We start from the raw sequence: 15,470 nt of genomic DNA, 5'->3' as shown, positions 1-15,470 counted from the left end.
CCACACGTAGTTACTGCACGTTCACCACGTGCAGGCCCTGGTTGGATGCTGGGATCCGACGGTGAGCAAACAGAGGTCCATCCTCCCTGGAGTGCTTCCAGGCAAGATGGGGAGGCAGACACTGGCCAATCTGTAATAATCTAATCACAAGTTGTGACGAGTTCACCCAAGGAGAACTACAGGGGCCAGCCTGGTGGCGTAGCAGTTAAGTTCACACGCTCCACTTCGGTGGCCCGGCGTTCACCAGTTCAGATCCTGGGCACCGACCTATTCACTGCTCATCAAGCCAGGCTGAGGCAGCGTCCCACATAGAAGAACCAGAAAGACCTATAACTAGGATATACAACTATGTACTGGAGCTTTGGGAAGAAAAAAGAAAATAAAAAAGAGGAAGATTGGCAACAGATGATAGCTCAGGGCCAATCTTCCTCAAAAAAACAAAACAAAACAAAAAAACTACAGGGTACCATGCAAGCACATAATGGGCAACCTGGCCTATTCTGCATGTAGTATTTGAGCCAAGTCAAGTAATTAACTAGGCTGGGCATTAGGTTCAGGTGTAAGTGACTGAAAATCTAAAATAACAGTAGCTTAAACAAGTTAGATGTTTATTTTCCTCTTGCCTAGAAGTCTGGGTAGGTGTTTGAGGACAAGTACTGTGCCACTCAGTGACAACGACCCAGGCTCCTATCTTGTTGCTCTGCTTTGCATAGCCTCCACCACGTGGTCCTGGATGGTGACATCCATGTTCTGGGCAGCCAGATGGAGACAGGGACACAGAGGGTAATATGCACCAACTAGCCGTGAAGCTGCCACAAGATGCTTCCCCTTACATCTCAATGGCCAGAACTTAGTCACATGGCCACACCTAGCTGCAAGGGAAACTGAGAAATGGCAACTTTCATTCTGAGCACCCATATGCCCAGCCAAAAATCGGGAGCTCCATCATCATGAAAAAAACCAGCAACAACAGTCAACCTTACCTTGTACTGATTGTGCCAAGCACTGTCCTAAGTCTTTGACATCTGTCAACACATTTCATCCTCAAAACAGATCTACGAAGAAGGTACTATTATTGCCCCCATTTTACAGATGAGGAAATTGAGGTACAGAGGTAAAATAAGTTGGTAAGAGGATAAGCTGGAACACGAACCCATGTAGTTTGGCTCCAGAGTATGGGCTCTTTTAACATAGTTAACAGTTATGAAGAAAGGGAGAATCCTATTGGAGAGACTTGCACACTCTCTGCCCACACAGCAGGGTGGAAGACAGAGAGAGGAAAGTGCTCAAGGCAAAAGGAACAGCAAATGCAAAAGGTCCACCCCCACCCCCACTCCTCCCTGCAAGGTCCTTCACCACAGGGCCTCTCAAACTTAACCGTGCCAGCCAATCTCTTGGAGATTACACGAAATGCACACTTGATTCAAGAGGTCTGGGCTGGGGCTGAGAATCTGCCCCACGATGCCCCAGCAGCTGGCCTGTGGACCACCACCAGACTGTGGACCACATTTTGAGGAGGGAGGACTTGTGGTCAAATGCCCATCACTGCATGACCCACCTCCTGCACAGGCCCAGCGAACAGTCCTTTGGGCCCAGAGGCTGCTCAAGGCCCCTTTACCCTTCCTGTTGTCCCCAGGTTTCCAGTTCAGGCTGAGATTTCCTTCTCTCTTCCAAATGTGCCAGCCCTTTGTTGAATGAATGAATCAATGAATGAATGAATCAATGAATGAATCAATGAAAGAGAGAAAGCAAAGGGAATGCTGGAGGTCAGAAGGAAGGAGAGGCAACGGGTCAGGCCATGAAGTGAGTTCCAGAGGAGGAGTCTGGTTCAACGCCCCCACCTGTGCCAGACTCTCTGCAGGCACTGTGCGTTCCAAATCCTTTCCAGGAACAGGTACCCGCCACCATTGTCCTCTATTGATAGCGGAGGAAACTGCCCACTGGCCCTGCTCTTTGAACAGGAGCCCCCACTTTCCTCCCCTGGGATTTCTCAAGCCCTGTGTCACCACAACCTTGGAGGTGGGACCAATGACAGAACCAGGGGAAGCTCCGAATGAGTTTCCTTTACATGGGTCCTATGTTACCTCAACTACCATCTCCTCTAATCCAGCAATCCTGGAGGGAGAGGCTGACTGCCTGTGAATTTCACAGAGGGAAACTGAGGCTCAGAGAGGTCTGCCCTGGGCCAAGTCACAGAGCAGGCCTCAGCCTGCCTCTGGAACAACCTGCACATCCTGAACAGACCCGGCTTGGAGGGGGTGCTCAGCGAGTACCACCAGAATGACCGTAAATGGAAGAGGGAAGCAGAGACAGCTACCAGGCCAACCACAGCAGCTGCAGGTGACTGAGCCCTTCCTAGGTGCCAGGCTCTGCACTAAGCCAGTCTTCCAAGTTTCTCATTGGATCCCCAGGAAACAGCCCCTCGAGTAAGTGCCATCGTCCTTTCTGTGATTAGAAAGGGATGGGGGTTCAGAGAAGCCAAGCGTCTTTCCCAGAAAGGCACAGCAGGGGAGTGGCAGGTCCACTTTACAGATCTAGGACTGCCTGACCTCCCTTCTCACACAGTATTAGGCCCTTACTCAGAGCTAGACGCGTGCACGGCCCAAATCTGGATCATTACATCTAATCTTCACAACTCAATGAAACTGTTTCACAACTGCAAAACTCAGAGGCTCTGAGAGGCAGAGGGATTTGCCCGAGGCTACATAGAGATAAAATGAAGGAAAACTCAGGGGGGCTTGGAAGGAACGGATGCGTGAGTTTTTGCGGGGTCCCTTCCCCTCCGAGAGCCTCGACCCCCAAGGGAGCCTCCACCCACCCTGGCCCGCGGGGCCCTTTAACCGCGCGGCGGAAGGGGCGGCCGGGGGCGGCGGGCGGCGCCCAATGGGCTGCGCGGAGCGTCACTTCCCGGTGGCGGGTGTCGCGGGCGGGGGGCGGCGGCGGGGGCGGGGCGGCTGAGGAGGCGTTGGCAGCGGGCAGGGACCCACGCGGCGCGCGGCCCGCCTGGCCTGCAGCGTTCCCACCCCTGGCGGCGGCGGCACCATGCCCTTTGACTTCAGGAGGTGAGTGTGGCGACCCCGGCCACCGGGGAGCCCCCTCCGCGGGCACAGGGGGTGCCCGGGCACGCCGCGGACCCCTCCCGCCGGGCTTGCAAAAGGGGCCCCCCGCCCTGTGCACGCCTCGGCAGACTCTCGGGGACCCCGGGCGGTCCCCCTGCAGCACACAAAGACAGCGGGAGCCGCCGAGGGCGCCCTGGTGCAGCGGCAGGGAAAGCCCCTCACCTCCCGGGACCGTCCCACCCCCTCCCTCCGCCGAGCCCCCTCCCCAGCCTGCCCCGACCCTTTGCACACCCTCATCCTCCCCCCCCATACTGGGTAACAGATTTCCTCGCTCCCCGAGATGGGAGCAAACAAGCCATCCCCCTCCTCCCCTCTACAGAGCTTCATTCCGTGGACCCCACCCCAGCTGACAGGTGCGTCCAGGGCACCTTGACTGAGCCCCCAGGGCTCCGCAGGGGTCTGCAGCCCCATCCCGCCTGGCAGCAGCTGGAGGGTTTTAGGTTTCCGTAGGCTGAGGCTGCCCCAGGCTGGGCAGAACAGGAGGGCTGTCCCCTCGCCAATCCTGGTCCTGTGCTCTGGGTATGGGGGCACCACGTGGAGGGGAGGAGGCCGGGGGAACCATGGGCAGGGCTCTGCAGAGGGCCTAGCCCTGGCTGGCCTTGGCTTTCTACAGTCACCACAATGGGTCCTTTGTGGGATCCAGCTGCCTCATAGTCCACGTTGTGCTGGGCTAGGCCTTCTGCAAGCCTGCCTGGGAAGGGGTCTCCACGAGACTTTTGCTTGAGGTGTGCAGCCCCAGGGGACGCGCTGGCCTGAGGCAGCTGTGCTGTGGGTATCTGGCCAGGAGAAGAGCAGGGCTTTAGCTGGAGAGGAGCTGAATTAGAATCCTGGCTCTGCCCCCTCTGCTGAGCAGCTCAGTATATTCTAGAAGTTAGGGGCAAAGGCTCTGGGTTCAGAGCTTCCTATAGCGCTCAGCTGGATGATCTGGGCAAGTGTCAGAGCCCTCTCAGCATCTCCATTTCACCACCTGCAGCCTGGAGCTAAAAATAAGGTCCCACCTGTGACGACTGAGTGCGGAGAAGTGTGAACTCCACCTGGGAGGGCGTGGAGCTCAGGAGTGGGGCGTCCTTGGGTGAGGAGCTTCTCCACGTGGCCGTTTCCTCATCCGCAAAATAGGGGTTCATTGCCCCGGGGAGCTCTCCCTCCTGCCTGCTCCTTCCCTCCATACAGGTGTGACTGAAGTCAGGGTAAGGTGACAGCCTTTCTGGGAAGAAGAGCCTGGCAGTGACCCCCACAGCCTGTGGGCACGTTGGGGTTCAGGCTTGGAAAGGACGTTGGCCTTGCACCTCTTTCCCTGGCTGACATACTCCAGCAGATGTCTGCCGGCTTGCTGCCCATTCCGTGCAGCCCTGAGGCCGGCCCCAAGGTCTCAGACAAGTGCTTGCAGACGAAGGGCAGATCTGAACAAGGAAAGCCCCTCTGATGGAAGTCAGGGGCAGTCCTCGTACCGCCACTTAACGCCTGGACCATGCGAGCTGAGGTTGGCCTGTGGTTCCTGGTTCCACAAAGCTGCCCCTTACCCAGGCTGATAATTCCTGTCCCCTCCTCCTCCATCTCCAGGTGATTCACTAGGTCCCGCTGATTTTGACCTTGTTGGGGAAATCACTGCTTTGGTCGTTTAATCCTTTCACTTTGCACCTAATCCCCCATTTTAAGAGGAGAAAGTCGAGTCCCTAGGACTCTGGGTTTTGCCCTGCCCCTCACGGGAGCTAGATTGAAGGGTGGGCCGGGGTCGCGGGTCCCGCACAGCTCCTGACCTGGTGCGCCTTGAGTTGGAGGTTTGGAGCAGCCAGGTGCCATCGCGGCCCCAGCTTCATGAGGTGTTTTCATCGGTTGTCTCGAGGGCTTGGGCTCAGCACAGAACGGGGAGAATAGATCCACCACTTCGCCCGTGCACACTGGAGGGTGAGCATCTGTGCCTAGTGACCTGCACTTTTGAAAGTCTGTTAATTCCAGGGCGCAGGTTCTAAGGAAGTTTCCACCGTCCCCCGCGACTTCCTCTCTTCAGTTTTAATTCATCAAATCTTTACCGTGCTCAGCCCTTTGCCTCGTGCCCCACAGTGTGGAGCTGGATGCCATGTGGCCCTGCCCTCTCAGCACTGGAGAGAAGGGAGGAGGGCATCCGGGGTCCCTAGGAGTGGGGCATGTGTGGGGCACCCACCACTGTGCGGGCACTGCAGAGTGCAGACTTGACATCCGTTCCCTTGTCGCCTGTGAGAGGGAGTTTTAGTCCTCATTTTAAATCAAAGGGAAGGGATTTTGAATCAAAGGGAAGGGCCCATATTGCCCAGGGCCGTGTGCTGGTGGGCTGGGATTTGAACTCAGGGCTGTCAGCTTGGAAGCCTTAGCTCCGGGAGAAAAGGGAGGGCTTGGAGGGGCCCACCACCCTGTCAGGTGTCTTAAGGGGAGAGTAGAGGGGCATCCTCTGATTGGACCCCCTCCCGCAGTTTGAGGCCAGAGAGAAAACCAGGCTTCCTGCTTGTTTTGCTCATTAAAACAACAAAATCAGGAGAGGGGGAAAAGAGCTACCTCTCGCCCGTTCTCATCAATGCTCCTTGTCTTGTTACTGCCTCTGGGACCTTGTGCATCTTGCCTCCTGTGAGTTTTCCTGTCTGTGAAATGGGGATGAGAACGGGACCCGTCGTGGAGAGGATTAAGAGTCGTGTGTGTAAAGCATTTAGACACAGAGGAAGCACCCAATAAATTTCGACCGTTATTTTCATCATTTGTGTTATTTCGTTTAAGCACCTGTATTTCCTGACACTACATAATTCATTTAATTGTTTTTTTTTTTTTTTAAAGATTTTATTTTTCCCCCCAAAGCCCCAGTGGATAGTTGTGTGTCGTAGCTGCACATCCTTCTAGTTGCTGTATGTGGGACTCGGCCTCAGGATGAACGGAGAAGTGGTGCCTCGATGCGCACCCGGGATCCGAACCCGGGCCACCAGCATCGCAGCGCGCGCACTTAACCACCAAGCCACAGGGCCGGCCCCATTTAATTGTTAAGCTTGTTCCCTTTCTCCCTCCGGTTAAAACCTGAGCTCCCTCGGGCAGAGATGGTTATCTGTTATATTCTCTGTTGTAACTCCAGCTCCCAGAACAGTGTCTGGGCCAAGCTCCCCCTTAGAAATGCTCCTCAGCGCCTGTCAGGGAAGCCAAGGGCATGGAGTGATAGGATATGCCAGCTCTTCCTTTACTGGGCAGATTGGCAGCTGTTGGTGGGGAATTTTCCCCCTCCCTTCTTAAATTGGCTCTTTCTGACTTGTTGGGGTGGGGGAGGAGGCAGAGCGCAGAGGAGGGCTCCTGGGCCTTCAAGGATGACTGGTGTTTGCTGTGCTCCTGTTGCATTGCTTCGTTAATCGCTGCACACTGCTGATGTGGCACTGGCCTTGTGACCCAGATCCGTGGGCGTTGGCCCTGACGGTACCCAGTTCCGGCTGGCAGGGGGTAACAAGCACCTGTTGCCTCTTTCAGCCTAGGGTAGGCGAGGGGGGGAAGTTCCTGCAGCCCAGGCCCAGGGGAGCCTGAGCACTGCTCTCAGGGAGGCAGAGGTGGCCAGCTCCCCCACAATGGTGGTCCCCAAGTTGAAACCCCAAGACCTGGGGTGTGCTGCTGCTCTGCCACTGACCAACTGCGCCCTGGGACAGTTGACTTACCTTCTTGGGGCCTCAGTTTTTTCATCTTAAAGAGGGAATGGTAACCTTCCTGCCTCACCTGTTAGGATAGATGTAGGGGCAAGTGAGGTGTCCCTGCAAGGTAGGGCCAGCCACATAATTTGTGGGGCCCAGTGCAAAATGAAAATGCAGGGGCCGGCTCAGTGGCATAGCGGTTAAGTTTGCATGCTCCGCTTCGGTGGCCCTGGGTTCATAGGTTTGGATCCCAGGCGCGGACCTGCACACCACTTACCAAGCCATGCTGTGGCGGTGTCCCATATAAAGTAGAGAAAGATGGACACGGATGTTAGCCCAGGGCCAGTCTTCCTCAGCAAAAAAAGAGGATTGGCAACGGATGTTAGCTCAGGGCTAATCTTCCTCACACACAAAAAAAGAAAATACAGAACTCCTTGTTGGAAAAGTATTAAGAATTTCAGGGCAGCGACAGCAGAGCATTAAGCTAAGCGTGGACCCCTCAGAGTGTGGGACCCTGTGTGATCACACAGGTCGCACACCCATGATGCCGGCCCTGCTGCGGTGCCTCTGGCTCTGCCTTCCTCAGGAGCCCTGAGTGAGCTTTCCAAAGCTGACCTGATTGTCTCATGTCCTGGCTTCGACCTTCAAGCAGGGCCCATTGCTCTGAAGGTCAAATATGAAGTCCTTAGCTCCCCACGCAGCCTCACCCAAGGGGCCCCTCACTCCCTACACCAAGGTAAGCCCCAGCCACCAAGGGGGGCTCTGAGCACATCGTTAACACTCAGCACGTAGTTGCTAACATAAGTGCCTGTACTTCTGCCCTGCCTCATTCCGGAAAGAAGTTGGGACGCTGACAGAAACACATACTTCTATGTTTTAAAGAGTTTAAAAATATATAGACTTAAAAATCAGGGCAAAAGGGAAATAAAGATTAGGCCAGAGGAAACGTGTGAAAATCAAGCCAGTATTTCACCTTTATTGAGCACTCCCTAGTGCCTGACGCTGTTGTAAGGATCTCACATCGGCCCGTGTAATCCCTCTACAGCCCTGCAGGACAGGCCCTGTTGTTGTCCCACTTTACAGGTGGGCCACGGAGGGGCATGAAGGAACGTGGCGGATCAGCAGAAGGCGCTGGGGTTGGAACTCACCGTCTGGCTCCAGAGCCCACTGGATCCTGCAGCCTCCTTGCTCAGGCTTTCCCTTCCGTTCACTAAGTTCAGAGAGAACTGAAACCTCCTCTCATTGCGTTCATTGGCTTTCTCACCTCTAATCCTTTCCCAACAGTGCTCATTACAAAGCTTAAAGTTACCAACATTTTTTTTTTTTTTTTACTAGCCTCACGTGGTCTGACACCTGCTTCTGAAATGGTCTTTAAAGACTCCCACTACAGTCTCACGCCAGCTTAGAGCCTCTCACTCTGGAGGGTCCAGATTTTCCCACTTCGGCCACTAGGGCTTTAGCTCGTAGAGCATATTTACCTGCTCATCTGGACTTGGAATGAGATGGACAATCTCTCCTCCCAAGGCGGTTTGGATTCCTGACTGTGGTCCTGTAATATCTTGAGACGGGGCCTTAGCCAGCTGGGGCCTTGTTATGTTCCATTTCGCATCTGGTAATCCTTTCATGTTTTATTTTGGACTTGCTGCTAGGCGGTTTTCATCCGGCATTGGAGGGGTGGGCAGGTGTGAGGAGGGCATTTGGGGTGAAGTTTACCCGCTGCCTCTACGTCAGAGAACCTCAACTCTGGCTCTGCACTAGAATCACTGGAGGAGTTTTATTTTTTTTATTTTTTATTTTATTTTTTTGTGAGGAAGATCAGCCCCGAGCTAACATCCTTGCTAATCCTCCTGTTTTTGCTGAGGAAGACCGGCTCTGAGCTAACATCTATTGCCAATCCTCCCTGTTTTTTTTTTTCCCCCCCAAATCCCCAGTAGATAGTTGTATGTCATAGCTGCACATCCTTCTAGTTGCTGTATGTGGGACGCAGCCTCAGCATGGCCGGACAAGCGGTGCGTCGGTGCACGCCCGGGATCCGAACCCGGGCCACCAGCAGCAGAGCGCGTGCACTCAACTGCTAAGCCACCGGGCCCGCCCCGGGAGGAGTTTTAAAAATCCCCAAATTCAGGCTGCAGTCCAGACCCAGTAATCAGGTTCTGAGGGTGGGGGCCCAGGCATCAGTAATTTTAAAGGCCCACACATGACTCCGGTGCACAGCCGGGACTGAGAAGGATTGCTCTAAATGGGGAGAACCAACAGCAAGCAAGGCCGAGATAGCCGGGGCCGCAGGATGGGGGAGGTGGTCCTTGGAGGAGGGGCTGGGGAGCCGAGTCTGGTCCCACTTGTCACTCCTGCATGACCTTTGGCAAGCCCATTCCCTATTCTGGGCCTGTTCCTCACCAGTAAAATGGTCAGTAGGGGGAGGGAGAGTGTCTTGCCTTTCCATTGACGCCCTTGCTCTTCAATGTGTGGTCCCCAGACAGCAGCTTCAGCCTCACCTGGGAGCTTGTTGGAAATGCAGACTCCCGGCGCCCACCCTGAATCTAATCTGTAGTTTAGCAGGATCTGCAGGTGATTTGGATGCACAGTAAGGTTGACGAAGCCCTGCTCTGTGTGATTGATCTGACTCAGCATCTGCCATCTGTGCTCCTTCATGCCGCGTCTCCCGCTTGGAGGTTCACAACTTACTAAAGGCTCTGAGAAGTCCTACACGAAAGGAACCCGAGTCACTTGGTTCAGCCAAGTTTTGCCAAACTCGTTGTCTAAGCGACCTTGTTGTTTGTAGGACGCCCAGTACCATTTCTCAGAATACAGTTTGGGAAACACAGGCCTAATTGATCCTTTAAAGAAATTGTAATTAGCCTAATTGTTTGTTGTCAACTTTAACATTTAGGTTTGTTAACTTAATTACATTGGTTTTATATGCAGGAAAAATACAGGACACGAAAAAAACCTCCAACACTACCGTGTATTTGTTTTTAAAAGTCGTGTCCCTTGGGAGAGGCAGGAGGAACTGGGGGTTCCCTGCACTGCTGAGGGCTAGGGGACATGTAGGTAGCTTTGCAAATCTCCTCACCCTCTGAGTGGGCCTTATTCCTGTTTTAAGTCCAGGGAAATCAACCCTCTGAGATGCTGGGTCACACAGCTGGTGCATCAAGGGGCCCCCTGGGGACCGGCGCACCCCTGACAGTGTAATCCTCCCCCCCCTCCCCGAACGCCTTCCTCCTGGAACCTGCTGGGTGGCCCAGCTGGACAGGAAGCAAGATCCAGTTGAAATGGACTGAATGTTCTGTTTATCCAAAAGGTAGAAACCCTATTCAAGATGAGAGGCCTGGCTGTTATTCAACTTAAGTATAGTCACAGGTCCCCAAAACGTTGGGTACTGGCATTGCAGCAGCCCCTCTGGGGCATTAGCTTTTCCCTCTCGAGTTCCGGTCCGGGGCTGGAATCTCTGAAGGAGGAAAGGAGGCAGTGCTAATCTTATTAGGCATGCCTGACCAGCCCTCAGCTGTGACGTGTGGAGCGCTGTGCTGCACACGTCCCTGGACTTGAGTCACACTGGCCCCAGGAGATAGATGTGATTATTCGTAATTTATTTTATTTTTTTAATTAACATGCAGTAAAATTGACCTTTTTTTGGCGTACTCTTCTACGAAATTTAAGACATTACATCGTTACTTTCACCCTCCGATCTAGATACAGAACAATTCCACCACACCAAGAAGCGCTCATGCTATCATTTTATAGTCACACCATTCAATTTTTTAAAAATTGTGGTAAGAACACTTAAGATGAGGTCTACCCTCTCGATAAATTTTCAAGTGTACGGTACAGTGTTGTTGACTAGAGGCACACTGTTGTACAGCAGATGTCTGGAAGTTAATCATCTTGCATAACTGAAACTTTACACCTGTTGAATAGCCACTCCCCATTTCTCCCTCCCCGAAGCCTCTGGAACTGCCATTCTACTTTCTATAAGTTTGACTATTTTAGATACCTGATATAAGTAATATCATGTGGTATTTGCCCTTCTGTGACTGGCTTATTTCACTTACCATAACATCCTCTAGGTTCATCCATGTTGTTGCACGTGACAGGATTTCCATTTTTAAGGCTAAATAATATTCCGTTGTATGTATATACCACATTTTCTTTATCCATTCATCCATTCATGGACATTTAGTTTGTTTCCATATCTTGGCTATCATGAATAATGCTGCAGTGAACATGGGAGTGCAGATATCTCTTCAAGATCCTGATTTCAGTTCTTTTGGATAAATACCCAGTTGTGGGATTCCTGGTTCTAATTTTCTGAGGACCCTGCACACTGTTTCCCGTAGTAGCTGCATCATTCTACGTTTCCACCAACAGTGTGCAAGGTCCTCGCCAACACTTGTTATCCTTTGTTTATTTTGGCCATTAGGCCATCCTAACAGATGTGAGGTGATATCTTAGTGGGGTTTTGATTTCCATTTCCCTGATGATTAGTGATATTGAGCATCTTTTTATATACCTGTTGGCTGTTCTTCTTTGGAGAAACGTCTGTTCCAGTCCTTGGCCCAGTTTTTAATTGGGTTATTTGGTGGGTTTTTTTGTTTTTGTTCTTGCTGTGGAGTTGAAGGAGTTTCATATATATTTTGGACATTAACCCCTTTTCAAATATATAGTTCACAAATATTTTCTCCCAGTGAAAAGGTTGCCTTTTCACCCTGTTAATTGTTCCCTTTATTTACTTTTAAAACAGGAAGCTGAGTTCAAAGCTGGGAGGTGACTGTCCCAGGGCACATAGCAGAGGAGGTGCAGGACTGGGACTTGAACTTGGGTCTGTGGTTCCAGAGGCAGGGTGCTTCACCCCGGGGCGATCCCACCTCACTGATACCCTGCCATTGTCGATTTTTATGATTCCTCTCTAGGTCTTCTTTCTTGCTTTCACACCAGGAGCCACTGACACATAGAATTTAAATTTAACCAAAATGTTCCTTGAGAACTTTGGGGGACTCCTGGTGACATTTGGCCTCTTTTGATGTTTTGCTGCCTCCAAGAGTATGGAGAAAATGTCTCCAAATCTTCAGGGGAAAGTGCTAGGTGAGGGCTGACCCTGGCCACCCTTGCAGAATGTCCTCCTACACTGCGAGTCCCTCCAAGGGCTGCCTGCAGGGTGCCGCCCCGCAGTCAGGCCACTCTCGGAACAGGCCCTCACGTTGTGCTCATTCGGCAGATCTCTGGATTTGAATCCCTTCCCTGTGTTTACTAGCCATGGGACCCTGGACGTGACGCTTTGCCTCTCTGAATCTCGGTTTTCCTCATCTGCAAATTGGGGTGCTCACTCTTTCCTTGCAGGGTTTCTGTGAGGATGAGATGAGCTCACGTGGAATGCGAGACAGGTGTGCTTAGAAATGGAGTACGTTTCCCTCCTCCTGGCCTAGCGTGGCAGCGCCATCCTGGCACTCCTTGTGGAGCCCTAGTCGACCTCAGCAGAGGGTCATCTGGTGGGTGGACATGGTAAGACCAGGGACCCTTGGGTTTGCAGGGCCGGTGTCACACTCACATGAGAACGCCTGGGGCCATTACATCTGGAGCCAGACTCCTCTCTCTACGTGGCATCCACACGGTGACCCCATTCACCAAGGCATTAATCTGTGGTGAGACAGAAGATGGTCAGTCATGCCCCAGATGCCCCCAGCGCCCAGGCAGGTGCCTCAGTGGGTGATTTGGTGTGGGCTCTGGCCCACCAGACAGTGATAGTCCATCAGGAAGGGGCAGCTCTGTGGCTTGTTGCCCCACAGATTCCCCAATTTTTAAGGAAATGATGAAAATGTTATAAATTGTGTGAAAATGGTTCATGCTAAGCCAAACCAGAGGCTTCTGAGGGCTGACGATGGTCTGTGGCTGCACAGCTGCACACAGCATGCAGCTTGTGTATCACACACACCAGTGTGACCAGCACATGCTGGCCAGCTGGACAGGACTTGGGGCAGAGCCCTGGGACTCTTGGGAGGTGGTCTGGTGGGCGCAGACTTGGAGGCGGAGGCAGAGGAGTGCGGGACCCACAGGCTGGGCAGAGGCCCCTCGGGGCGTGATCCCTCCAGGCCCCGCAGCAGGGCTTCCCTCTGGAGGGCTCTGGGATGGCACTGCCAGCTCTGCAACTGGACCTGACCTTCCTCCTCGGCAGTCCCAGGGCTGGCCAGAGCTCAGTCTGAGTGACGCTCTGTTGCTCCAGATCCTTGAATACCTTCAGCCCCCAGGGTGTCTCTTCAGGTGACCTCCCAGGCCTGTGCTGTGATGACAACAGTGCCCACAGTAGTCCCTGTTTATCAAGTGCCAGACCAGTGGCCTTTCTTGGATTCCCTTAGTTCATCCCCATGCCAGGTAGCAGCTGGGCATTGTTCCCATTTGCCTGATAAGGATGCTGGGCACAGAGCGGGGATAGGACCTGGCCAAGGTCACACAAACCGTAGGTGACACAGTTGAGACTCCAGTGCTCTGTCTGTGATGTCAGAGCTGGCTTTCTTCACCACACTTTCCTGGAGGAATAGTGCCCTGGAGGGGAGTGTTATCGCCTTGATCTTCTTGGGGCTGCTCCATGGACACCCCCAAGTCAGCTGCCGTCTACTTAGTTGTGTTTACAGTTTGTAGCCATGGAAGCCTTGGGGGGCCTCGAGGTCACTGAGAGGAGGCCGGGCCTGGTGACCATTTTCTGTCACCGTGCGCATCTGTGGGCAGGTGACCACTGAGCCCTGCTGGGGAGCCGGGCAGAGGGTGCAGCCCTTCCTGTGGGGTGGGTGGGGCTGACCATCCCGGCCTTTCTCCAGCCGGTCTTTGGAGCCCCCTTCAGCAGGCCAGGAGTGGGCTGTGGGGGTGAAGTCATCGGTTCATTGAACGTATTTATTGAGGGCTACTGTGTGCCAGGCAGTGTTCTAGCAGCTGGGATAGAGCACTGAGCCATCACACACCTGCTGCCCCCAACCTCATGGGACTGATGTTTTAGTTCTGGGATTTTGCTTTTCTCTCTCTCTTTTTTTCTTAAATTAAATACAGTTTTTATTTTGGAATAATTTAGATTTACAGAAGAGTTGTAAAGATAGTACAGATACCCCCATCCAGTTTTCTCCATGGGTCACACCATACATTACCACATTTGTCACAGCTGAGCAACTGACACTGGTACGTGCTCATTAACTAAACTCCAGACTTAATTTGGATTTCACCTGTTTTCCACGGATGTCCTTTTCCTGCTCCAGGGTCCACTCCAAGGTCCCGCACTGCATTCGTGGTCATGTCTCCCCGTCTCTCTGGTTGGGGACAGTTCCTCAGTCTTGCTTGTTCTTCATGACCCTGGCAGTCTTGAGGAGCACTGTCCAGGTATCCTGTAGAATGGGCCCCAGTCTGGGTTTGTCCCGTGTTTCCTCATGATTGGACTGGGTCAGGGGTGGAGTGCCCTTCTCAGTGCATCCTGTCGGGGGTACCTGACGTCCTCGTGACATCACCAGTGGCCTTGACCTTTAGCACCTGGTTCAGGTGGCATTTGCCAGGCTGCCCCCCGTATTGCTCCTCATTGGTCGGCCGTCTTTCTCCCCACCCGCTCGCTGTAAACTGGCCCTCCTGTAGGGAAGTGGACCACCAGCTTCTAAAATCCCTTGTGCTGTCTCACGTGACTCAACGTTGCCTCTTTCTGCTCCCTGGGTGCAGGACCCACCGCAGTGGGGTGCGAATCACTTCTGAGGGGTAGGAGGTATCGTTACGGCGTGGAGTGGCTTCACCCCCCACTCCCCCAATCTTTCCACTACACCCCATGCCCTTTGAAAGAAGAGCTGACAGCGCGGCCCACAGGAGAACCCTTGAAAGGACTAGGAGTATTTCACCCAGCGTAGGGAAGTGTTTTAAGGAGTGAGCGTGAGTCTTGTCCCATAGCTTTTTAGGCCCCTTATGGTACATGGGGTGGTGGGCCTGTCCCGTGCTAATTCCTATGGGTCCAGGAGGTGCTGTTGGCTGTAGGTGAGACAGCATCTCCCCACCCATCTCTGCCAGCTGAAATCTCACCCGCCCTCCGCAGCCAGCCTCAAGCACCATCTCCTCCGAGAAACCCTCCCAGTTCTTCCTGAGTGGGGCTGCCCTTCCCACTGCACTGTGCTTTCCTGCAGCCCTCCCTGACTGCACCAGTCCCTCCTGTCTCCATCTGGCTCTTGCCCCGTGCCTCCCTTCTGTCTCACTCGCAGGGCTCCAGGCCATGGCAAGGTCACACTTGTGCTGTCTCCTGCAGGACCGACCCCAGGAACTGGCACATAGTCGGGGCATGGCAGTCGCTGGGTGATTTGCCCAGTAAGGCTGCATGGCATTGTGGTAAAGTAAGGGCTTTCTGCGTCTCCGACAGACCTGGGTTCGAGTCTCCGCTTCACTACTTCCTAAATGTGTGACCATGGGCAAGATGCTTCACCCCTCTGGGCCTCGGTCGCCTCGTTGAAAGACAAGCCTACTAATCAGTAGTGCCTGGCTCCCAGGACTGTTGTGAGGAATGGCTGAGCTCGTCTCTGTAAAGCCCTTAGGACCGTGCCTGGCGTCTGTTAGGTGCTTGGTAGTTACTCGTTACGGAAAAAAGCACCAGGACATCCGGGCTGTCATAGAAGATGCGCAGGTTGGCAGGAAATTACACTAGAGGTACTTCCTTTATATTGGCCTAAATCAGCTAATTCCTATAAACAACCTGAAAATCTCAGTGATTTAATGC

General features: G+C 53.3%; 1 protein-coding gene across 1 annotated transcript in view; it reads left to right on the top strand.

Moving 5' to 3' along the window:
• The first annotated feature begins 2,945 nt into the window (after positions 1 to 2,945).
• The window catches only part of ERGIC1 (endoplasmic reticulum-golgi intermediate compartment 1), a 106,381-nt gene continuing 93,856 nt past the window's right edge, over positions 2,946 to 15,470 (top strand). The window contains exon 1 of the mRNA XM_014786102.2: positions 2,946 to 3,062. Within this exon, the coding sequence (XP_014641588.1) occupies positions 3,043 to 3,062 (20 nt within the window). The 5' untranslated portion in view covers positions 2,946 to 3,042. The remainder of the gene's footprint in view (positions 3,063 to 15,470) is intronic.

This window comes from Ceratotherium simum, chromosome 4 (genome assembly GCF_057802395.1).
Source record: "Ceratotherium simum simum isolate JZ-2026a chromosome 4, ASM5780239v1, whole genome shotgun sequence".
Taxonomy (NCBI): Eukaryota; Metazoa; Chordata; class Mammalia; order Perissodactyla; family Rhinocerotidae; genus Ceratotherium; species Ceratotherium simum.
Note: the sequence above shows the minus strand (reverse complement) of the source record. Positions and strands in the feature narration are given on the sequence as shown.